The 26192-nt window shown below is 33.4% G+C and overlaps 1 protein-coding gene across 10 annotated transcripts in view; it reads right to left on the bottom strand.

Annotated features, from left to right (window-relative positions):
• BBX (BBX high mobility group box domain containing) overlaps positions 1 to 26192 on the bottom strand; it is a 358834-nt gene that overhangs the window by 83537 nt on the left and 249105 nt on the right. For all 10 annotated transcript variants that reach the window (XM_051985230.1, XM_051985235.1, XM_051985229.1 and 7 more), the window contains one exon: positions 9221 to 9301. In XM_051985230.1, coding sequence (XP_051841190.1) covers positions 9221 to 9301 — 81 coding nt within the window. The remainder of the gene's footprint in view (positions 1 to 9220; positions 9302 to 26192) is intronic.

The raw sequence follows: 26192 nt of genomic DNA, 5'->3' as shown, positions 1-26192 counted from the left end.
ATGTTCACAATGAATTACAGCATTTTTGAAAAGGAATCATTCCCTTTTACACCTAGTCCACTTGATTGTTTCCCATAGTGATGGCTATAAAGAAAAAGAATGTAAGAGGCCCATCTAATCAGAATGAAAAGTCATAGAAGACAGTCTCCAGGAATCTTTCCTGCTGTTTAAATCATATTGCAGATATATATGCAGCACTAAATAATTGATTCTGCTTGATCTTATTATTGGAGACCTATCAGGGAATAAATATGATGTGTGAATTGTTTTTTCCTATTCTATAACATTTTATTTCCCTTAATTCCCAGTTACATACTATCATGGTGAGAAATTTACAATACACTGTGATAAAAGGATTTTTAGATGAAATGTTCCCTGGGTAGTTCTCTAACTCTCTCTCTCGTACCCCCTATCAGGCTCTAGAAATACTAGGAAGTTCATGTCTAGTTAATATCTAATTATCATAATTTTGTGCCTATAAAGTACACATGACAGAAGGGAAAAAAAACCAAATTTTTAGAGCCTGTGTGTTATATCTGGATGGGTGATTTATGTAGTAATTGAAAATGTTTTGGGGTATGAGCAAAGGCTATAATTACAGCAATTCTATGCCAATTTAGAAGGTGCTCGTTATATGAAAGGTAACGGTTACACATTCTCATAGAAGGTTTTTTAAAGACAGTTTAATTGGTCTTGATTAACTGTGTGTTGAACAAGGCAAGCCCTGGATGAAATTATGTGGTTTTCCCTTCCTCTTTCCCTACATCTCCATTTTCTACCCTTCATTCCACTCTTTTAGCACTCTTATCTCTTGCAAGTCAACTACTGCTTTTATATTGTCTTAACTGTTACTATTATGGAAGAAAGGATGTAAAAAGTTCTCTCTTAGCAGGGCAGAGATTCTTAATTTTTTGCATGTGTCATGGAACTTTTTGGTAATCTGGTGAATCTATAGAATTTTTAAATTCATAGAAATAAATATTATTAGAATAAAAACACCTATTCAGTTATTTTTGATAGAGAATATGCTTCACATAAGACTTTAGGAAAACTTAAAACCATTCATTTGAGTCCAAATATATAATATTTCATTGCTTTTCAGTCATATGTCTCTCTGATGACTTCTCTTACATTGTCTCCTTGGTTATTCTCATTTTTGCAATGAAGAATTTGGTTTCTCAAGAACCTATTTTGACTACCAAAGGCATCAGTGGTTTAATATGTTCTGCATCTATGGGTAGTATGTTTAAAAGCAACAACCATAATGAGCAGTGCTTAATTCAAAAGAATAGTCTTTTATAAGTGAAAGTTCAGGTACCATGGCTGTTAAGTAGAGTACATATTATGGGCCATGGAAAAATCTCCTGGGAGCATAAAAATCATAATTATATAACTCTTTAACCTGTTTATAAACACAGATATGGAACGCGAGTGTGTGTGAGTATATGGCTTTATGTGTGTGCATTTGTGTTTGGGGGGCAGGAGGTGATCCCTGTTACCTCCTCATTAGAAGGGCCTATAGTAATGCTCTCACTGGGAAATAATAGAATACCAAATTCCCTCTCCACGTGCTATATACTATGTGTATACTAATTAAATTTTCCTTTAAAACCTTCCATGAGAATGTGTAACACCTACCTTCTATATAACTAACAGCGTCTATAGACACAGTATTGCTCTAATTATAACCTTGTTCTCACCTCTAAAAAAAAATTAAAAATTCACAAATCACCCATCTGGGACACATGTATTTTAGAATTATGCTTTATTTTGCTCACTCCTGGACTCAGTTAATAAACATTTATTAAGTGCCCACTATGTGCCAGGAACTATGCTAAGTGCTAGAGATACAAAGAAAAAAGATAGCTCCTACTCTGAAGAAATCACAATCTAATGAGACAACCCACAAACAACAAAGTACACCCCAAAATATATACAGGATAAATTGGAAATCACCAACAGAGGAAAGACACCAAAATTAACAGGGATCAGGAAAGGCTTCCTGTAGAAGGCAGGATTTTAATTAGAACTTGTGGTAGAGAGACTAAGCAGAAGGCTATATCAGTAGTGTAGGTGAAAAGTTAGGAACCCCTCCATCATTCTTTGAACTCCTTTCCCTCTTCTCCCTTGCCATCCACGAGAAACTTCTACTCAAGTCCTATTCTTCTAAGAGCTCTTTCCCCAGGGACCATCCTTTTAAGAAAGATCCCAATAAAGCTTCACCTCACTCATCTCTGGACTTAATCTCCAAAGTTTTCCTCATCCCAACTTGGGTATCTCCACACTGCTACCGTCCCCTTTCAGCTTCTATATGCTTTTCCTTTACCTATTAGTATGGAAAATGGTGGGTCTACCTTGTTGTTATTCAGCTGGATCCTATGGGAAAAGGGCTGAGCTTTAAAATTTTTACCTCAAACACTAGATGTATGGGCTCAGCCAAGTACTTTCATTCCTCCCAGCCTAAATTTTCTCATCTCTAAAATTAGGATATTAATTGCATCAACCTTTCCAGGCCATGCAGTAAATAAAGGGGATAGCTATGTAAAGTGTTTTGCAAACCTTAACCCTTGAATTCTTTTTTAAAATGTTATTTTTTGTGGACAGAGCACCAGCCCTGAAGTCAGGAGGACTTGAGTTTAAATCTGATCTCAGACACTTAACACTTCCTAACTGTATGATACTGGGTAAGTCACTTAACCCCAATTTCCTCAGCAAAAAAAAAAAAAAAAAGGGGGGGGGGGTGTTAAAACTTATTTTATATTGAAATATGCATGACAAATATATAAAACTAAATATAATATATTTAGATGTCTATTTTTAATTATATTTCTTCATATATTTAATTAATATGATAATGTAAATAATCTATTAATATATATTAGTACTACTTTATAGTAGTAGTTGTTGTAGTCATGAACACAGTAGTAGCAGTAGTATTTCCATAATTTAGTATAGTGCCCGGTAAGTGCTTTATAAATGCTCTCTTTAGGCATATACATATACCTACACTAACATACATATATATGGATATTATTTACATTATATTTAATAATAATTATATTGTTATTTACATATGTATATAAGTATATTTACATTTGCATGTATCTACATCTACATCCATGCATAACTCTTACTGATTAGCCAAAGATCAAAGACTCATAATATTTCATGGCTAGAAAGTTCTTAGAACTCACCTAGTTAAATTCCTTCCTTTTAAAGATGAGAATATGAGCCATCTTCTTTGGATGCTAAGAGAGTAAGGTGACTTACCAAGTTCATAGAGATTCTCTGACTCAATAGCCCAAGAACTTTCTCTTTACTACTTTTTAGCTATCATTTTGTGAATTACACAAGGCCTAAATTTTAACTTAACAGACTGACTATCTGTTGCCATTTCACATATTTTTAGACTGTTTCCTCCAACTGTATGCTTAAGGAATACAAGGTAATCTTAATAGTAGGCCAAGCAAAAGTATATGAAGAAAATATAAGAAAAATGAATTTTATACTATTTAATTCCGAATGAAAATTATTGTTTCATTTAATATTTCCCCCAATTATATTCAAAACAAAAAAATTTTTGCATTTGCTTTTAAAATTTTTGAGTTTTAGGTTCTCTCCCTTATCCCCTCCCACAATTAAGAAAACACATGTGAAATTATGCAAAACATTTCCATAAAAATAAAATTGTAAAAGAAAACAGATCTCCCACGCTAATGAAAATATAAACCCTCAAGAAAAATTAAGTGGAAAAGAAAGAGAATATTTTAATCTGTATTCAGACACAAAAAGTTCCTTTTCTGGGTATAGATAGAATATATACTATACTATACTACTGAGAACAGCAAAGTCATTTAAAGATGAACATGTCAGAAAATTGCTATTACATTCTATACAGTACATTTCATTTTACTTGAGTTCATGGAGGACTTTCAGGTTGTTCTTTTTTTCCCTGGGAATATCCTACTCATCATTTCCTATAGGACATTAATAAGGCACCACAAACACATATCCTCGTTTATTGAGTCATTCCTCAATTGATGGGCATCCCCTCAATTTCTCTAAGAAGAATTTGACCTGAGACAAGAGCTGCTATGAATATTTTTGGTACATATAAGTCATTTTCCTTTTTTTTTTTTTTCCACATCTCTTTTGGTATTCATGACTACTAGTAGTATTGTTAGGTCAAAAGATGTGTATAAATTTACAGTCCTTTGGGCACAGATCATATCTTTTAATCATTTATCAATTGGAGAATGGATTTTATTTTTTATAAATTTGACTCAGTTCCCTCTATGTTTGAGAAATGAGCAAGAGAAACTTCAAAATTTGGTTTTTTTTTACAATTACTATTACTAATTGCATTCCTCACCTCCATTTATTCTCTCTCCTTTCACCCTGTCCCTTCTCAAAAGTATTTACTGAACACTCCCTCCCCCAATATGTCCTCTCTTTTATCTTCTCCCCTTCCCTTCTCATATCCCATTCCCCTTCTATTTTCCTGCTGGGTAAGAGAGAATGAAAATTATCTTTTTTATTAACCACTTTGTGGTTCCCCTCATCAGTCTGGATAATATAGAGATAATACTACTGGTATGCAATGACTTTCCTACAAGTGTTCAAATTAATCCTCTTATTTTAGAGTGCTCTATGTAACTTCCTCCAATTGAGTTTAAGCAGAAGATGCATTATCTGTCTCTTGTTTCACTGTGGAACTCTCTCCCAGGTAAAGAGAAAGATACTTTTTACTCTAGCAAATAATTTAGGAAGAACTAGGCCAAAAATCATGGATATCACTTGCTATGAAAGGTACAACTATAAGTGAATGGTTGGAGGAAAATAAGAAGAGGTATTATAGAGCTAAAGAGGGAAACAATCAATAATCAACTCGTTTATGAGTAAGCCAGCAAGTCCCCTTTCCAGATACACAGACCAACTGCTCTTCCAACATCATGCTCTCCTATGGAGCTTCACTCAGAACAAGAGATGTTCTGGTATAAACCCAAGGGTGCTGGCCTCCAAGCAGAAAAATTCATTTTCCCAAGTTGAAATCTGGCCTAAGACACTGTATGATTCTGAACAAGTCACTTAACCCTGTTTGTCTCAATTTCCTCATCTGTAAAGTGAGCAGGAAAAGGAAATGGTAAATTACTCCAGCATCTTTGCCAACAAAACCCCAAATGGGGTCATGAAGAATCTGACATGACTGAACAGAAGCAATAATGAACCCAATGATAGTACTGTTTACTAAATATTTAAATCATGTCTGAATGGTAGTAACTTTTAAATGCAATGGTGCCAGCTGTTGAATTCTAGGCTAGACCTAAAACTAAAATAAACACCTTAGAGTAGTTATAACATGCTAACGAGATCAGATATGTCAAAGATTAGCTATTACTTGTCTTATTGTTCATATCCTAGAGTGCTAAAACAATAAAACATGAGAACAAGCAAATCAGTTCTGTCTTGAATGGAAAACAAATGATTCTAAGGAACTGGAAGGGGCTGACTCAGAATTCACATGAAAAACGAATTATCCTTTTGCCAGATGTTTTCTTTCTTTACTTTAAAATTTTTATTAACATCAAATGGATGACAATAAAGACAAATAAATGCTACAAAACTATCCCTCTAGACAGTGAAAATAATGGTCTGTTTTTCATAATGGAAGATTATTACAACATGTTAATTTATTCAGAATTCATCAACCTAATTGTTCTTTACGAGACAATAGAATTATACGATATTTTTTATTACAAGTTTCATAAAGCAACACCCAAACAGCCAAGATAAATGTTGCACTATTAAGGAAGCAAGCAGATAAACAAGCCAGAAAAGTAGCAAATTAATATTTGATATAACTAAAGAGACAGAATATTTTTTTCTGAAGAATTTGATCTGAATGTGAGCAATAGATCACTTTAGTTCATTCCTAGTATAGGGCACTAAAATTTTTGCTGCCACAAAGATAGAATGCAGAATTGTTATTTTCCCAGTAAAAGAGATATTGATAATAATCAGAAAACTTCATTGATTATTCTTTCCTCCAAACCTAAAAAAAAAAAAGTACATTTTCCCCTCCCAATCTCCATCAATTTAGGATGAAAAACTAATAAAGACAGACCTAACTACATGGATTTGTCAGAATTGGTTGTTTAATAGGTCAAATTCCCAACAGTGAGACGGCCATGTCTTTCACTTGACAGCTTTCCCCTTTTTCCTAACTCCACTGCCCTCATTATCTCATGGCTGAACAACTGAAGCAGCCTCTCTGCCAAGAACCAGCTCAAATTCCACCACCACGAATGAAGAAGCCTTTCCAACTGTCTTTCTTCTTCTTCTGAACCATAAGGGCACCTCTTATAATACTTCTCATTTTATAGCACTTCTCTTATTTTGCTAAATTGTTCAGTCATGTCTGACTCTTTACCACCCCATTTTTTTGGCAAATGCACTGCAGTAACTTGCCGTGTCTTTTTGCAGTAGATTAAGACAAACAGAGGTTAAGTGACTCTTTTCAGGATCACACTTCTAGAGAGTGTCTCCGTTTGGATTTGAACCCAGACTTTCCAGAACCAAGATTCGATCCATTAAATCACCTACTTTTCTTTTTTTCTTTTTCCAGGTCAGACAGGACTAACTTTATTTCTTTTTTATTTTTTGATAGTGATACTGGACTACTAAATTAAAGCAATGCTATAAATATAATGAACCTAAATTTCAGAAAAGCATTTAAAATATTTCACATGCTGTTTCTGTGTACAAGATGGAAAGATATGTTTTAGATATTATGGTTGGGGGTACTTGGACAAGATTGAGGGGTAAGTTCCAAAGAGTAATCCTTAATGGTTTCATGATACCAGTTATCTTTTTTCTGTTTAGACTTAAAAATATAGAATAACAGTAGATAGACATTTCAAAGAGGTAAATGTAGGCTTGTTATAAGAAAATCATGTGCTGACAATTAGTATTCTCTCAAAGTGTATCAGAGTGTCTTAAGGAGTAAAACATTTCCCTTTACTGGAGGTCTTCAGAAAAAGACTGAATTACCACTTGTTAGTCAATCAGTCAGAAAACTAGCAGGGCAGCTAGGTGGTGCGGGAAATTAGAGCACTATGTCTGTCACCTACTTTTCTCCAAGGTAAAGGGAGATGAAGTGACACATAGCTAACAAGTTTCTAAGGTTAGATCTGAACCCAAGTCTTCCTGACTCTAGACCTGGTGCTTTATCCATTGAAACACCTAGCTAGCTCTATTTCGCTACATAGCCATCTTATATTGCATTATTCCATAGCTGACCAAGCTGCAGATTTCTTCACAGGATCATAGATTTAAAGCTGGAGCAATGATGAAGCATGCTACTTATACCTCCTGACAGAGAAATGATAGACTCAGGGTGAAAAATGAGACACGTACTTTTTGGACATGGCCAATGCAGAGATTTGTTTTGCTTGGTTATGCATATCTGTTACAGGGATTTATTCTTTCTTTTCCCCTCTCCCTCTCTCTCCCTCCCTTTCTCCTTCTCTCTCCCTCCCCCTCCTCTCTTTCCCCTTTATCTTTCTGTCTCTCTCTCCCCATCTCTTACTGCCTCTCTTTCCCCTTTCTTTATCTGTCTCTCTCTTTCTGTCTGTCTGTCTCTCTTTATCTCTTGCTATTTCTTTCCTCTTTATCTGTCTGTCTCTCTCCCTCTGTCTATCTCTCCATTTCTTACTGCCTCTTTTTCCCCTTTCTTTATCTCTCTTCTCTCTCTTTCTCTCTCTCTGTCTCTCTGCCCCTCCCTGTCTCTCTCTCTCTCCTATGTCTTTCTCTATATCTCTCTCCTCAATAGTGAGCATGAGAGAAAATTAATTTTTAATTCAATGGAAAATGAATAAGATTTAGGACTACAAGGGCTCTTAGAGGTTATCTATTCCAGCCTCTTCCTTTTACAAATGTGGGAGCTATGTCCCAAAGAGGTCAAGTACTTTGTACCGAATTACACAATATGTTGTATAGAATAGTTGCTTACTAATGTTTACCGAGTGGATATAATCACCCTTTTCTTTAAGTTTAACAACAACAAATAAATATACAAAACATCAATTCCATCATACTCGGATAATATCTTTTATATATTTATTTAGTAATCAGTACATGACTAACGCTGGGGCCTCTGTGGAAATAGTTAAGATTTTGGATTTTCATCATCAATGTCTCTGAGTCCTTTTTAATGCATACTTTAGTTTTTTTTCTTTTTTTCCCTCTCTCTCTAGTGCAAGGATATCTAGGTTCCCGTGTAATGCTATCTAAATTAATCTAGGGTTAAGTCAATAAGCATTCACAGGGCTTGTTATACACCAGGCACTGTGCTAAGCACTGTGGCACAAAGAAAGTCAAATAACAGTCCCTGTCCTCAAGAAGTTTACAATTGAATGAGGAACACAAGAAGTCAAAAATACATTAAAAAAAAAAAGACATATAAAGGATAAACAGGCAATAAAAAAGAGAAAAAAAAGAATAGAATTAATAAGACTGAGAGAATCTTCCTAAGCAAGGTAGGATTTTAGCTGGGACTTGAAGGAAGTCAGGATACATAGGAAGTGAGATCAGGAAAGAGATGGGAGATAGCCAGAGAAAATGCATGGAGCCAAAAGAGCAAGAAAAATACTAGCTATGACACCTAAAAGGATAGCTGAGTACTTTAACAGATCAGATTTGTGGCTGTATAGTCATAAAAATACAATTCATGAATCATATCATCCAATGCCATCATTACGAGAAAGCCAACAAATTGGGATCCTTTGGCTATCCTGATAAATCATGTTACTGTTAAAATAAACGAGTTACTAATGCTTAGGCTATTCTGAGAGTATTAGTTATTATAAAATATGAACAACTTCTGATTAGTTCTATTTACACTAATAGAAACTAGGAACTCCAGACAGGGAATTGTGTTACGAGTGATATTTCACAGATATTGGAATACCACACCTAGAGTTCACTGTCCATTATTAATCCCCATCTCAAGGTTTCCTGAGACTAAAAGGTGTTTTATTTTGTTTCTCCACAGAACCCTATTATATGATTTTATGACAAAGTGACTATTTCATACTCATTAATTTCAATACTTAGGTGCTTCCCAAGTGATTACATGGTCATAAAAGACTTGCATGACTTTATTCATAAAACACACATGCTCACACACACCAACCAAAATGTTGAAGAAAAATTACCATACCTCTGCAAATTGAAACAAAGCTGACTCTTCACACTGTTTGGCAGGTGCAGGAGCCTCTGGATGTGACGTATTTGAAGATATCTGAATAAAAATAAAAAAGTATTTGTACATAGGATTGTCTGTTCTTGTTATTATTATACTAGAGACCAAGATTCTAGCATTTGCTTCTAGTTTTTTTTTTTTCTTTTTACAGACAAACCCATAAGTAATGTGAAAATAATAATAAAATTCAGTTCATATGATTTGCTATGTCTCAGTAAGATAATTCCAAGTAAATATAAAATAAAAATATGGGTGATATAAGATGATTTTCATTATTACAGTAAATAATAACAATAACAAAAAACCCTGCCAACTCTCTATAGGACATTTCTAACTGGAAGTTACATTACCAACCAGAACTAGCATTTATGTCCTGCTTAAGGTTTGCTAAGTATTTTACAAATATGATTTTATTTTATTCTTATAACAACTCTTAGAAGAAGTGCTATTATTAACATCTCCATTTTTCAGATGCAAAACCTAAGACAAAGAAAAAAGTTAAGTGACTTGACAAAGGTCACATAGCAAGTGTCTGAAGTGGAATTTGAAATAAGATTTTTCTGACTCCAGGTCCACATTCAGCCCACTAGACCAACTGTCTACCTGCTTGTTCTAGATTTGCAACTTTCATTTTTACTTCTTATTCTTATCCCATATATCCATCCAATCATTTGACAAATCTTGCCATTTATATAATATCCCTTCTCTCCACTCACAGAACTGCCACCCAAATCCATCATCTTTATCCTGTATTATTGTAATAGTCTTCTGATTAGTCTCCCTGACAAGTCACTTTCCATTCTTTTCCATCTTCCATTCAACTGTCAAAATAATTTTCCCAAAACACAGGTCTGACCATGTCCACTCTCTGTTCATTAAATACCAGTTGTCCCATATCACTTCTAGGACCAAATAGAAAGCCTTTTGTTCAGCATTTAAAGTGATTCACAACCTAGATCTTTCCTGCTATTTACAATCTCTGGACATTTTATTCCAACCTCCATGCATTCTAGAATTCAGCCATATTGCAGATTTTGACCATGACATTCTATCTCTGTGCCCTTAAATTAGCAGCTCCCCTTTATTATACTCTTGCAGCGCTCTCCCTCCTCACATCTGTTTCATAAAATATCTGGATTCTTCTATGACTCATCTCAAATGCCATCTTTTACAGAATACTTCTAGTCTCTTACTCCTCCTCTAAGATTACCTTCCATTAACTCAGTATAGATTTTATATAGCCTATTTATTTAAGTTTTCTGTTCCATTAGAATGTAAATTCCTTAAGGATAGGGAATGGTTTTTGCTTTCTTTGTATCCCCAGCATTTAGCCCAGTTCATGACAGTAATTATTTACTAACTTCTTGTCAATTGATGGAAAAAGACCACTAAAAACAAGAAGTCTAGCCACAAAAGCAAAAAGACCTGGGCTTTTCTTTAGTTTGGATTTTTTTTAATTTCATTTCATTTTGGTTTTTTTTATAAGGTTGTCATTTGTATTGCCTAAAATCTCTGCATTTCTTTTTAAAAAAAATTCTCCAAAATAAAGCAGGGATGACTATCCACAAACACTTTGGAGGAAGGTGGAGTGAATAAATCTTATACCAATCATACAGTCTTCATTAAGCACTTACTAAGTGCCATGCACTGTGCCAAATGCTAAGGATACAAACTAAAAAAGCCAGTACTTGTTTGTTTTCAAGGAGCTCCCAATCGATAGGGAAAACAAAATGCAAATAACGATGTACAAACAAGATAAATATGGGCTAAATTTAAAATAACCAAAAGAGAGAAGATTCTCTTTTTGGGATTGGGATTGGCTCCTTGTAGAAGGCAGTATTGTAGTCGGGAAGCCAAGAGGAAGAAGAGATGAGGAGAGAGAGTTTTCTATGAACGGAGCTCAGCCAGTGGAAATTTCAAGAGCTAAGAGACAGAAAGTCTTGTCCATGGAAGCACAAAGAGGTCAGTCAGTGGGTGGATCATGGTGGAAGGGTGGCAGAGGGAAGTTAGGAAGCAGGTGTGAGAAGATAGGGGTCTGCACTGGAGTGAAATATCAGAGAAAAGAAGGGGTCATATGCTAGAGCTGATGCAAAAGAGAAAACAGGCCATACTAAGAATTGGATTTGGAAGGAATGAGAGATAGAGAGGAATAAAGGAAAAATCCAGATCGTAAGCTTGGGGGCCCTGAAATAAAGGTAGTGTTCTAACACTGGGAACATTTAATTTAGATATTAAGCAACCTGAGGGCAAAGACTGAGTTTTTATGCATGTATTTCCAGTGCTTTAATACTGTGCCCAGGGTAGAGGAGTAATAATAAATTATAATATAATTATATATAACATATAAACATAATATAAAATGTGTATTAGATATTATAATATACTTACATATAAAATATATACAATATAATAAATATTATAGCATATATTATATATAATGTATGATTGTATATTACATATAATTACATAATATATAGGAAAATAAATGTTTGTTGGCTGACTGGAAGGGGGTAAGGGTTTGCAAAGAAAGATGATGGCAAAAATTTTGAACATATTGAGCATAAATGTCTATAGACCATCTGGTTCAAGATAGCTAGTCCTTAATCATTTAAGTTGCAACACTTTAAATTTGACTATATGAGGAGTCCAATCTGAGAACAGAATGGGAACATTATCCAAGAGCTTAGCATGATAGCAACCAGTTACTAACTGTAGCCCTGAAATAGGTCCTTGTTATACAAGAATAATGAGTCAAGAGATTCATTATGTTAACAATAATTTCAATATCCTACCCTAGGAATGACCTTTTGGGGGAATGGGAGCAAAACTTTCAAAAAAACATAAAAGGAATGTCTGACTTAGTTTCCATTTTTTTCTTTCATGTCCTTAATGTCTAGTCAAATAGGTCTACTTATTTTTTCTTTCACTTATTAATTTATCTTTCACTTCTGATATTTTGTATAGGCTATATCCTGCACACCTGGAACATCCTTTCTCTTTTTTCAACATCTCTTGGAATCACTAGTTATCTTCCAGGTTCAACTGAGATGTCATTTTCTGTTGGAGGTCTTTTTGGATCTACTCAGTGTTAGTATTTTGTTACTTCTCAAATTTCCTTGTATCTACTTACTTGTACAAATACTGTATTTATCAATAAGTCCCTTGTGTAGGGAGAAATTGGTGTGTTTTTATTTATTTTTTATTTTTGTCTTTGTAAACCCATAACCTAGCACATAAAAGAATATAAAAAGAACTTGATAAATGCTGAATGAATGAAAAAATGAATAATTGAATAAGGAGGTGGTTTGGTTCTGTGGTAAGAATAAGAGAGAAGTAAATATATAGCCTAAGTGTTATTCTAGTGTCTGTGAAACATTAAAAGACCAAAAAAAAAAAAAATCCCTAGTATGTTTGACAGAACTTCTACGGATTAGATAAGGCTACAGCAATATAATAAAAATGATATTACTGCCTAAATTAATTTGCTTATTTAGAGTTTGCCAATAAAACTATCAAAGAATTACTTGACAGAAATAGAAAAAAATACCAGAATTCAACTGAAGGAAGTCAAGAATTTTAATTAAAATTATAAATTACTTATGGGAAAATATGGATAAGAATTACAGAAGATGAGGAATCACTGCTTAAAGACTTTCCAAGGGAGAGCCAACCATTTCTTAAGGCGACTCACTCCACTTTTAGATAATTTTGAATGTTAGGAAATGTTAGCCCTGACACCAAAATTAAATCTCCCCATTGTTTGTGGTTTTACCCTGTGTTATCAGAACATATGTCCAACAATTTTTCCATATAACAATTCTTCAAATTCTTGAAAAGAGCTATCATAGTCCCTCTAAGTCTTTTCTTTTTCAGGCTCCACATTCTCAGTTCTTTCAATGGATCCTTATTAAGTGGACTCATAGTTCTGGATTTTTCAAGATCTGTAGTTTTTACCTGCATAAAATTCGACCTCTTGAAAGTATTTGGGGTGTTTTGTCTGGAGACAAGCTGTCTCAAGGTAAGACATGATAACTTTATCCAAATATTAGATCTCATCTCTATCAAAATAATAATTGACATCCAATGTCTCTGATGGTAAAAGCACTATATTTACATTTTCAATACAAATATTATAAAAAAAGGATTTTTATTCTTTTTTCCTAAAAAAATTAATATTTAAAAAACACTCATACTGAGTTAGTCTTGGCTATAATATGATTTTGTGCCATCTTTTACTCTAAAGGAACCATTGCCAAGTAAAATAAAAACAAGTCCAAGAAATGAGATTCAGAGGGCAAATACTAATGGAATTTTCTCTATAACAAGTTCCTTCTGCCTAGAGACCAGCAGAATATTTCAGGCAATGGCTCAACCACTGTCTTTGGTGTTGTCTATATAAAACATTTCATAGTGAGTAAGATTATTATTCTTAAACATAAGTATTTGAACAAAACATTTAAATAGACCCCCACCCAAAGTAATAATTAAAAAGTTATGAACAAAACCAAAGATGGAAGGAAGCTACTATTCAGCAGGATCCCTTGGTGATCAAGGTGCAAATTATACATTCAAGAAAAGAAATGGCAGAGATATGGAATGAAATGCTAAATTTGTAGATTATTGAGGAAGACGTCATAGAATGTCTTCCGTTTCTAATTAATTTATAAAAATACTCAATAAGACTGATCCCAACACTGAACCTCAGGAGACTTTCTCATTTTCAAATTGTTTTTGCAATATGTAGATCAGAGTTATTAGAATAAGCAGTGATAAATGCTCAAAATAGTAAGTCCTAATTGACAAGGTAGGTGTAAATAAATCATTAAGACTGGATGACATCCAACCAAATGCTTAAAGGAACTCAAGGGTGAAATTGTAAAACAGTTGGCCAAAACGTGTAACCTGTCATTATCAACAGCTAATGAGCTAGGCAATGGACTACTGATAATGTGAATCCCAATCCATATAGAAGGACATCCTTCATCCAACAAAATGTTGTACCTTCATGCCTGGAAAGGCATAATGATAGGTAAGATCACTAAATACTTAGGCAAATATAACCTTTCAAGAAGAAAACTAGGGAGAAAGTAATACAGTGTTGATACCTTACTTTTATTTCCTTTGAAAGGTAAATAAGAGTGTGAACAAGAGAGAACCAGTACGTATAAATTCATTTAATGCCTTTAAAAAGTCTTTCACAAAGGGTTAATTTTTAAATTATTGCACCATAAGATTGGGGGTAAATGTGGAATTCATGAATAGAGACCTGGTTTAGAAACAGAAAGAAAATGGTAGGTACAACAAACTTTTCTGCAAATACAGAAAACGAAACATTAGGGTCTTCTAAAGTTCAGAGTTGGAATCAATTTTATTGAATATTTTATTAAGTTATTTAGAAAATATTGTTTACAGTGAGTGAACCTCTTGGTTTAGAGATGGCATTAAATTTTTCTAGAATGTAAAATATTAAAACAACTGGAATAAATTACAAGTTTATCTCAAAAGGTTGTGTAAATAAAAAGAGTAAAAGGAGAGCTTCAAAGTGAAGTAATGGAAGATAATGCAAAATAATCTAAATTCTGCTTAGCAGATGACAGGTTGTTAGCTCTGACCTGAGAAACAAACTAACCTGTTGAAAAAATCTCCAGCAGCATTTTGACTATTATTAGGCAGCAAGACGTGTATGTGTTAGATGTGGAGGATGGTTCAAAAATAAAACATAGGGGCAGCTAGATGGTGTAGTGGAGAGAACATCAGCCCTGAAGTCAGGAAGACCAGAGTTCAAATTTAGCCTAACACACTGATCACTTCCTAACTGTGTGACCCTGAGTAAGTCACTTAAACCTCAAATGCCTTGCAAAAGAATAAAAAAATAAAAATTCTACATTATGTATACCTTAAAAATGCTAACAGTAGAAAAAAAGTGATAACATTAATAACAACAAAAAGATGTCAATAATAGTAATAACAACATAACGACTCTTTATACAGTGACTAGTATATGCCAGGGACTGTTCCAAGGATTTTACATGTATTTTTTCATTTGTTCTTCACTATATCCCTGGGAGGTGGATACTATTGCTATCCCTATTTTACAATTGAAGAAATTGAGGCAGTGGAATTTAAGTGATTAGCACAAGATCAGATAGCACAAGTCTCCCCAACTCAAGGCCATTTATCAAAAGATAAATACAAAAAGAATGATACAGGACATGGGATTTGGTTATTACCAAAAAAACAAACAAACAAAGAAAAATGTGGGGAAATGAAAACAGAAAAAAAAATTGAAATCTACAAGAATCAAAGACTTGATCACCAAATAATTGGATGATTGCTCGAAAGCTAAAAATGACCCATAGCTAATAATGAAAGCAAATATTATCATACACAATGGATCTTATATAACTTCTTAGTACTCTAAAAGTAAAAACAAATTTAGAGAGAATGTATAAATTTATGGGTGATTCAATATTGAATTATCAAGAGAAAGTAGGATAGTTGGGCAATCTGAAAATAGAAATTATCTAGGAAAGAACTACCTAGAGGACCCCCAAAAAACAAAAAAACAAAAATCCTGGGAAAATGGAAAGCAATTTATCAGAAATTAGGTAGGATGTAACATATTACATCACATGCCAATCTTAAAATGGATATGATCTTCATATTAGAAGATCGCACTATTTTAAAATCAGAAGAGAACTAAATCAGATAACCTTCATAGCTTTGACCAGTGAGCCAACTGACCTTAGTCAATTAAAAAGATAGAAGAGATTATAAAAATAAAATAGATTTGCACCAACAAAACACAAGGAAGAAAAGAAGGTAAGATGTTGACTAGGGGGAGAGGGGGGAGGAAATTTTACAACAAATATCACTAATAGTATTTTGGCATCTAAGATACCAGTAACTTATGGCCCCAAAAGATAGTGGCTAAAACATATAAACAAAGAGATCTCAAAAGAAGAATTGCAAACTCTTAACAATGATATAAAGGTTTTTTCTAAGTCATAAATAAGAGAAGCATAAATTAAAACAAAACAGAGGCTTTACCTCATAGTCAATAAATCGGTGAAGATGACAAAAGATGGAAAAAATGACAGAAGTAAATGTTGCAGGGGTTATAGAAAAAATGTGCATATTAATGAAATGTTTATGGTGCACTGAAATGGTCCAATGATTTTAGAAAGCAATTTGGATTAATTCAAAGAAAAGTGATGAAAATGTTTATACCCTCTGACCCAAAGACTCCATTACTAAGCATATGTCTCAGGGAGGTCAATGATAAAAAAAAAAAAATTATAATATACACCAAAATATTTATAGTAGCTCTTTGCATAGTAGCAAAGACTTGAAAACAAATATATGCCCTTCAAATATAGAATAGCTAAACCAATTGTAGGACATTATTGTAATAGAATATTATTGTGTTATAATAAATGATAATTATGATGAATACATAGAAGTATGAGAAATATGAGCAGATTCCAAGCAGATGAAACAGGAAAATAATAAATACGATGACAATAATATAAACAGCAACAAAATAATTGAAAGTGAATGCTAGGACCAATTTTGGTCCCAAATAAAAGATAGGAGGTATACTATAGAGGTGAAACTTTCTAAATATGTTGGCTCATTTTGCTGAGCTTTTTCCCTTTTTTAAACTTTAAATTCTTTGTTACAAGGAATTGTTTGTTAAGAGATAGGGTAGGGATACATTGGGAAATGTATGTAGTACAAAACAAATTAAATCAGATTTTATATTCATAAATTTGCTCAAATGTCAACTGTAATAACTTAGATATACATTTAGTTTTAGTTACACACAAAATGAGAGAGTTCAACCAAAAATAATACTGCCAAATATGATTCTTATCTTTGTTTTATTATCTTCATATTTTTGAAAACAAAATTTCTCCTAAAAATGCTACAAGTCTCCAAGTTTCGTTTCCAAAGCATTGTTCTGAGTGACTAAATTAAGTTAATGAAGAAAAAAGAATTTTATTTTAAAATTCATATTTAAGAGTTTTGTAATTTTCTTGTTCATTACTTCTGATTTTGCAGTATCTCACTTCTGCAAACTAAAATAAGGGTGATTTTTGACAAGATCCTGAAACATCAGGTTTGCAAATACCTGAAGATATTTAAAGGAAGGACAGACAATAAAGAAACACTGAAGGAGTAGAGCTTCAAAGTCAAGAGAAGTGACAGGCAACCAAAAATATTCTTGCCTTTAGGGATGTTTAGTTATAACACCCTACTGACTAGTGTGTTGTAATAAATAAGCAGTTAAGTAGTTTAAAATTTAAAAGGACTATTTAAGCCCTAAGAAATGCTATAATTAGCACAATGAATCATGATATGGCTAACATTTACCTAAAAAAACTTTTTAAGTTGTCACCCAGTTTGATCATTTTCTCTAATTTTCTCCCTTATAATGACCAGCAGGATGAATACAGAGAGGCTTGGAGAGACCTACATGGACTGATGCTAAGTGAAATGAGCAGAACCAGGAGATCATTATACACTTCGACAACGATATTGTATGAGGATGTATTCTGATAGAAGTGGATTTCTATGACAAAGAGACTTAACTGAGTTTCAATGGATAAATGATGGACAGAAACAGCTAAACCCAAAGAAGGAATACTGGGAAATGAATGTGAACTATTTGCATTTTTGATTTTCTTCCTGAGTTATTTTTACCTTCTGAATCCAATTCTCCCTGTGCAGCGGGAGAACTGTTCAGTTCTGCAAATATGTATTGTATCCAGGATATACTGCAACATATTTAACATATATAGGACTGCTTGCCATCTTGGGGGGGGGGGTGGAAGGAGGGAGGGGAAAAAACGAAACATAAGCGAGTGCAAGGGATAATGTTGTAAAAAAATTATCCTGGCATGGATTCTGTCAATACAAAGTTATTATTAAATAAAATAAAATTTAAATTAAAAAATAATAATAATAATTTTCTCCCTTATACCAATTTCAATTTCTCCCCCACTAAAGTATCCAACACTTGTTTCTTCTTTCACTGTTTTTCCTGATATTTACAATCACATGAATATGACTAAATGATTTCTAGTGGTATCTGCTACCCCCTCATCCAAAAAATTATAACAATTTATGCTTCTAAAAAAGATTTCCATTTATTTATACTAAAAATCTATAGGTCTAAGACCTTCTTTGATACTGTTTATAGATTTAAGCAAACACTTTGATTCAAATTCTTTATATTCCTTCTCCTTTCATCTTCATTTTAATATCATTCACAGGAAGATTTGATTTTTATTTAAGTTGCTCCATGATGCATTCTCTTTCACTATTGCTCTACTCTTGATGTCTCATTATGACAGAGAGGTGACAAAGTTTTTAAAGACTATGTTAAGAGAATGCAAATTCTGGCAGGTCCCATCCAATCTGCAAAGATGCTAAATATGACCTGGCAACAGATACTCTTTCTTAAGACAACCAGCCTAGTTAAACTTGGCTACCATTTGTCAATAGGGTGCACAAGAAGCAATTATTTTTGAGCTCCAACAATTAATGAAACTATAAGATACAAAAGGGGGTCATGATATATGTCAAAGATGAAATATAATACTAATAAAATCATGAATCTTTTAAAATTATTGGTCATGATACAATGTTATCAACTGCAATGCAACTAGTAACCACTAGTCCAGGTTAGTGCTCTCAAATCCAAATTAACTGGACCACTTCATGCATTTACCAAGTCTAGCTTCCCCCATCACTTTTACAACTACAATATCCCCCCCCAAATCTTCCCCACAAAATCCTCATAACTGATTAATTTTCTCCAGGGGATTAAAAAAAATTTTATTAAAGCTTTTTATTTTTCTAAACATATGCAAGGATAATTCTGTAACATTAGCCCTTGCAAAACCATGTATTCCAGTTTTTCCCCCCTCCAGAGTATTTTTTTAGGGACAAAATTCTATCACCACATGAAACCAGGTTGCCAAGCTATGGCCAATATTTGAAACTCTGATACACCATTAATTTAAAAAGAGCACTGACTACCTGTTTCTAGTGATCACTTCCATCGATTTGTCTCAGGAGCTTTAATTAATTTTCCACTGGTAATTTGACTGGCCTGGGCTTAACTTCCTTACTACTATCCCTTGATTGCCATGGTACTGACAAGCAAATGTTTCCATAAAACATGCTCAGCTGCTTTCAAAGTATTTGAGCACCAACCTGAGAGCTTATTGGCCTCTAAACAAAGATTCTTAGTTAAACAAGGAACCGCATATCCTGAAACTGGTAGTTGGCAAAGGACAGGGAATCCCTTCATCTGAAGGTATTCTTGGGCAAAACCTATTCCTATTCCAAATAGCTTAGAAATAAAAATCAACGCATCCTAATCCTGGAAAGAAGTCAAATATGTTTGATTGCCAAATGCTTTTACACACGCGCACACGCTCACACACACACACACACACACACACACACACACACAGAAATATGTTTAATCCAGGAACAAGTTTAAGGCCAAATGACAAAATAATAGGTTTTTCAAAAAAAGCCTTTTCAGAATTTTAAGCTTTAATAAACTGAAGGGATGACAGAACCAGCATTCTAAAATAAATTAATTTCAAAAATTAAAGTAAATTAAAATTTAGGATAATTATAGGCAGCTAGATATTGCAGTGGATAAAGTGCCAGACCTAGAGGTAGGAAGCCATTTTCCCCAAGTTCAAATATAGTATTAAACACTAATTAGCTGTGTGGACCCTGCTTGCCTAAGTTTCCTCATCTGAACTGGAAAAGGAAATGGCAAGTCCCTGTAGTGTCTTTTTGTCAAGAAAATCCCAAATGGAATCACAAAAAGTGACATCCAGTCATGTGACTGAAAATGATTAAACAGCCACAAAAAGGATAATTAGGTTACACAATTATATACAATCTACTCTTATTTCAGTTTTGTCAAACAAAAAATGGCTATCAAAGAAACAAAAGCTAACCATCCTCATGAATCAGAACAAAAATTCATATAAAATGAGAATGTTCAATTTATTCTAAATGGCATCTGTAGATTATTTTGATCATACTAAATCTGCTGTTACAAAATTTTAAAATAGCATATGAAAACCTTATATCTAGCTGGAAAAAGAGATATCCACCATCATCAGAGCCTAAGCTCCCACCCTAATGAGGTCAAAGAAAAAATTTATGAAGGCCTGGAGACTCTTATCTCAATGCACCAAAGGAGGACAAGCTTATAAATTATATAATGGTTTTAATGCTAGAGTAGGCTCGGATTACCACCAGACATGGCAGGGAGTCCTTGGAAGGAATGGAGTTGGAAACAGCAATAGCAACGGTCATTTACTGTTGAGGACTTGTGCATCTCATGACCTTCTAATCTCCAACACTGTATTCCACTTAGCCAAATGCAATAAAACTTCATGGATGCACCCTTGCAGCAAACACTGGTATTTAATAGAGTATGTGATTGTAAGGAGAAGAGAGAGACAAGATGTGAGAGTGATCAAGGCAAAGTGTAATGGAGAATGATCATAGACTTATTCTCTCCTAAATATTCCCATTCAACCAAAGCAGCAGCCCAAAGCAAAAAGACTACTGGAAAAATTAATGTCAACTGGAACAATTTCCTGCTAACTTGGAGGGTAAGCTGGGCCAACACAGTTGGAGCAGAAAAGGAGTGGGCAGCTTTCAGAGAACTAAATTAAGATCACACCTCTGACTTGGGGAATTCTTTAATTTTTTCTTAAATATCCAGGTTATTCTAATATTAGGATGGATTATGTTAATTAAACCAAGTAAACCCTGGAGAGTGAGAGACAGGCTGACCAACAAGCAAAAAGAGACAGTAAATGAGACACAGAGTGGTAGGAAGGTAGGGGAGAGGGGAAGGCTTGGGTTGATGGTTCTGAAACATACCAAAAATCAGGAAATAAAGAAAAAAGAACTCAGGGAAATCAAAATATGGCACAGAACCCAAGCACTTAACTTCTCATAAAAACTTTCTGGCTTTCACGCTGAACCCAAATATTTATATTGTAAATCTAATTCTACTATGGAGGAGCTAGGAGACCTGGGTTTTGGCTATGACTCTAGACAAGTTTTTCTGAGCCTCAGTTTCATTATCCTTGTAATGATGGGTTTCAACTAAATAATCTCTACAATCTCTTCCAGTTCTGTACAGCCATACGTTGTTTTATTGTGTTATATAGATACTATAGAGCTTTTGTTTTGTTTTTTTACAAACTCAAAGTGTGGTAATCCTATGCTGAGCAAGTCTATTAGCACCATATTTCTAACATTTCATGTGTCCCATTTTGGTAATTCTCACAATATTTCAAATTTTCCCATTGTTAAATCTGCTATGGTGATCAATGATCTTTGATATTACTCTTGTAGTAGTTTGGGGTACCATAAACCACACTTAAAAGGTAAATGTGTATGTGTGTTCTGACTGCTCCACCAACTGGCCATTCCCCATCTCTATCCCTCTCCTGGGATTCCATCTTCCCTGATACAGAAGAATATTGAATAATATTACATAAATAGTTAACAAAACAGTGGCTGGGTTGAGAGGATTAACTCCAATTTTTAAAGAAGTTCTACTGTGGATAAAATGTTAACAAATACTACAGAGAAAACTTAAGAGAGCTCACTGATGGCAGCAAACTTAACTGTTGTCTTGTTTTAACAAACTGTCATCACTACTTCAAACTTCAAGAACCACCATTCTTCAGTCAGCAGTCATCAATATTCAGACAAGACCTTCCACCAGCAAAAAAGATTATGACACACTAAATACTCAGATGATGGGATTTTTTAGTAATAAGATATTTTCAATTAAGGCATGTTCTTTAAATAAAGAAACACCTAAAACTATTGTATGCTTAATAGACTGCAATATAGTATTAAACTTAACTTTAATATTTACTGGGAAACCAAAAAATTGGTGTGACTCACTTTATTGAGTCAGAAAATATTACACTTTATTGCAGCAGTCTAGAACCGAAACTGCAATATCTCCAAAGTAAACCTGTAATTTTCTAATTCTGGGATTCTAAACCTTGGTATCTCGTTTCCTATTCTGAGGAGATGAGGTGCAGCAAAATAGAAAAGGAGACAGGGAACATTATAAGTAGGTATATAGAATGTGATAAGAATGGAAGCTGATAAAGAGGAAAAAAACAAAAACAAAAAAAAGAGAACTCAAAGCACATAAATATATAATTTTAGACCCTTCACTCCAGAGAGAAACACCCAATGTAATTTGGTAACTCGGGAAAATTATGGTGTTACAACATCTATTTGATATATTGGATGGTTACTCTGATTCAGAAAGAAAAGGTTATACTGTGTTCATTATCATAATTAACTTTTATCTGGGGATATTTTTTTTGACCATTTCAAATTCCACTATGCAAGATTTCATGGATTTAACATGACAATCTACAGAAAATGATGGGTCAATAGTATTTTCCATGAAGGACCTTTGAATGATGCTCTGCTAACTGAAGTTTGGCAGAATCTTAATCTATTGACATTCCTATGACCACATGAGATTTACCTTTTCTGGAAAGCTACTAAAATAAAAACATTTTTATTTTCATTTTATTTTATTTTATTCATAAAAGCTTTTCATTGCTCCAACAATGCATTTAAAGTATTTTAGCAATTTTCTTTATGTATGTACACAAGTAATTTTTACCAAAAAAAAAAAAAAAACAACAACAACAAAAACAAAAAAAAAGAACAAAAAAAAAATATACCTCCCCCCAAAAACATTACAACAAAAGTAGCCTGATGTTCAATATTATGGCTCCCAGAGAAAGTTTATTTTTTTCACTATAAAAAAAAGGGGGTTTCCATTACAGAAAATGTTTCTCAGTAAAAAGAGTCAAGAAAAGGGGGAAAATATTCTATTTTCTGGAAAGTATTTGAAGTAGTAACTCAATTGAGCCACTAGGTGGTGGTATAGGCCTAAGAAAGACATCACAAACGACTAAAGGGATTTTTATAGTAATCATTTCTTTTAACAAAGTTAGAATTCAAACTCTTGCCACTTCTCCACTTTTGCTTGCTGTAACTTCTATTAAATTAGGATAACAGACTCTGAAAATGAGGAATGGCAGCAAAGTAATCTATATCCTGAAGACATAGGCAATTAACCCAAACTAAACAAAAAAACATTTTTAACAAATATTAAAAACCTCTATTAAAAATCAAGCAGTGTGTCAGGCATTGTACTACCAATCAGAAATCTATTGTTGTTGTTTAGTCATTTCAACTATTTTAGTAGTTTCTGTCATGTCCAATGCCCATTGGGGTTTTCTGGTGAAAATACTAAAGTGCTTTTTCATTTCCTTGTCCAGTCCCAGGGAAGTGACTTGCCCAGGACCACAGAGGCAGAATTCAGCATGTCTAGGACTAGAAATAAAATCTTCTGACTATAAATCCACTTTGATAAAGCACAGGATCATAGAATAATATGTCTTGAATTATATATATCTAACAGAACCTATTCATTTTACAGATAAGAAATCTGAGAAGTGAAGATGTTAAATGGCTTGCTCAAGATCACACTTGTAAGCCTCAGAAGCAGGGCGAGGACTCTACAGAATACCCACAAAATAATTTCAAGAGAAGTATGTGATACTAAGATGAAGGGGTAGAGTACGAGTTGAGGGTCCGTGTAGAATCAAGAAAGGCACCAGGTAGAGAATGGTACCTATTGTTCTGCTATACAACTTCCATTAATGGTATAAATCTGTTATTTATTATTGAATTAATAAATTATTAAAATTCGGTTCACAGACTCCAGATTGGATTGGATGGGACCTAAATGATTATCTAGTTCAGAAAGAGTTTTTTTTTTTTAACTTTTTCTATTTTGTGACCCTTTTTATCCCAGAAATTTTTGCTTGTCCTTGATTATAAAATGGGTATACAAATCGACATTTACTGACAATAAATCATAATTTCATCACTCCCACATTGAATTATAAAGCCCCATATAGGGTACAACTCGCAGTTTAAGAAGCTTTGGTCTAGTTCAGAAGTCTAGAAAATTCAGTTGGCAGGTCAAGAGAACAGCCAACAAAACTTGCTGTAGAAACCAAATTAAAATTGAATTTGGAGGGGCAGCTAGATGGCATAGTGGATAGAGTACTGGCCCTTAAGTCAGGAGAACTGAGTTCAAATCTGACCTCAGATACTTAATACTTTCTAGCTGTGTGACCCTGCGCAAGTCACTTAACCCCAATTGCCTAAGGGAAAAAAATAAATAAAAAAAGGAATTTGGAAATGTTTATAATTTAAATATAAATATAATTTAAATCAACTTAATAAATATAATTTAAATAAAATTTAAAAACAAAACAACACAGAGGATATTAATTTGAGGTTTTCTAAATCAATATGTGGCCCCTAGAAGTCTGTTTCTAAGCAATTAAAAATCCACAATTATCTGCTCCTACTATGATATATCTCATCATTATTCCATGAAATACAAAGGTAGCATAGAACTCTCCAAGTGACAGGATGAAAAGGCAGCCCAAAACAGTGGGACAAGAGACAGTAGAATCACTATGAATATGGACATGATTTGTTTTTCCTCATCTAGTTTAACCCAGCTTTTCCCTTTCCTTACACCATTCACAGCTTTTTGCCAGGTATCATTTTATATTAGAGGGCCCTGGTGAGTATTTAATTTGCATTCAGTCAATGGATGTTAAATGAAGCTTTTGAAACAGATTTCAGAATTAACACAGGTGAATTAGAGGAAGCATTTTACATCCGTGTTAAACCTTCCAATTTTTTTTTTGAATGACTAATGCTGAAGCCACATTAATTAAATTTAAATTAAATTCAAAAGAGACTAGCCTGTTAAAGTGTTTCACTTGGCTATCTGACAGTTGTGCTCTTGCTACAAATGAGAATCATATTTGTCCACCCTGGGGAACCTAAGCCTCATACCCCGATGTAGTTGAGAGTTCCTATTTTTAAAAATAAAAATAGGAAATCCTACAACTGGCAACATGCCCTGACTTTACTAAACAAAACAGATTGCTAGAAGCCAAGAATTTTATTAAATTATTTTATGTGAAGTTTCCCATTGTTAAATATATATCTAATTGTATGTGTGTATATGTATGCATATATATACAGACCTATATATTATATATGTGTGCATATATAAATTATATAGTATAACAAATATAATTACATAATTGTTATATACAATCATAATCATATAATTAATATATTTACAAATATATTATATATGATAATAAATATATTATATATGCACATAAACACAGACACAGATGTAAAGGGCAGAAACTCTGTATGATTGTTTTAATCCTTCAGCAATATTAGTGAATCCTTAGTTTTACTGAGGATACTTAATCAGCTTTAGCTCCATGTTATTGCTCTCAAACTCAAGAAATCCATCAATCTCAAATTCCACACTAACAGGGATTATATGTATGTGTCACCATTCCTGATGCCTATTGTTTTATTCAGTGTCGTTCTCCAGAAAGAACATTTCTGAGTGTTATAGGATGTGAAACTACTGACAATTTTATGTATGCTAGCAGTTTGATCTTATACCATAGGTTTTTAACTTTTTTTTTTGGTATCATGGACCCATTTGGACATTTAATGAAATCTATGGAACTCCTTAACAGAATGATGCTTTTAAATAAAAATATATAATATTACAAAGAAATTATGTTGAATTATAACTACAAAAATATTTTTAAAAAACTTTTTACAGACCCTAGCTTATGAATTCTCTAATATAAAATCAATTACATAGCTCTATGCTTCAATACCATACTACAGAATATTGTACTATACTACAGGATATACGTAGATATATAATATGCACACACATATAATATATGCACAAATATAATGT

Source organism: Antechinus flavipes, chromosome 3 (assembly GCF_016432865.1).
Source record: "Antechinus flavipes isolate AdamAnt ecotype Samford, QLD, Australia chromosome 3, AdamAnt_v2, whole genome shotgun sequence".
Taxonomy (NCBI): Eukaryota; Metazoa; Chordata; class Mammalia; order Dasyuromorphia; family Dasyuridae; genus Antechinus; species Antechinus flavipes.
The sequence above is the reverse complement of the archived record's forward strand: the minus strand, read 5'-3'. Positions and strand labels throughout refer to the sequence as shown.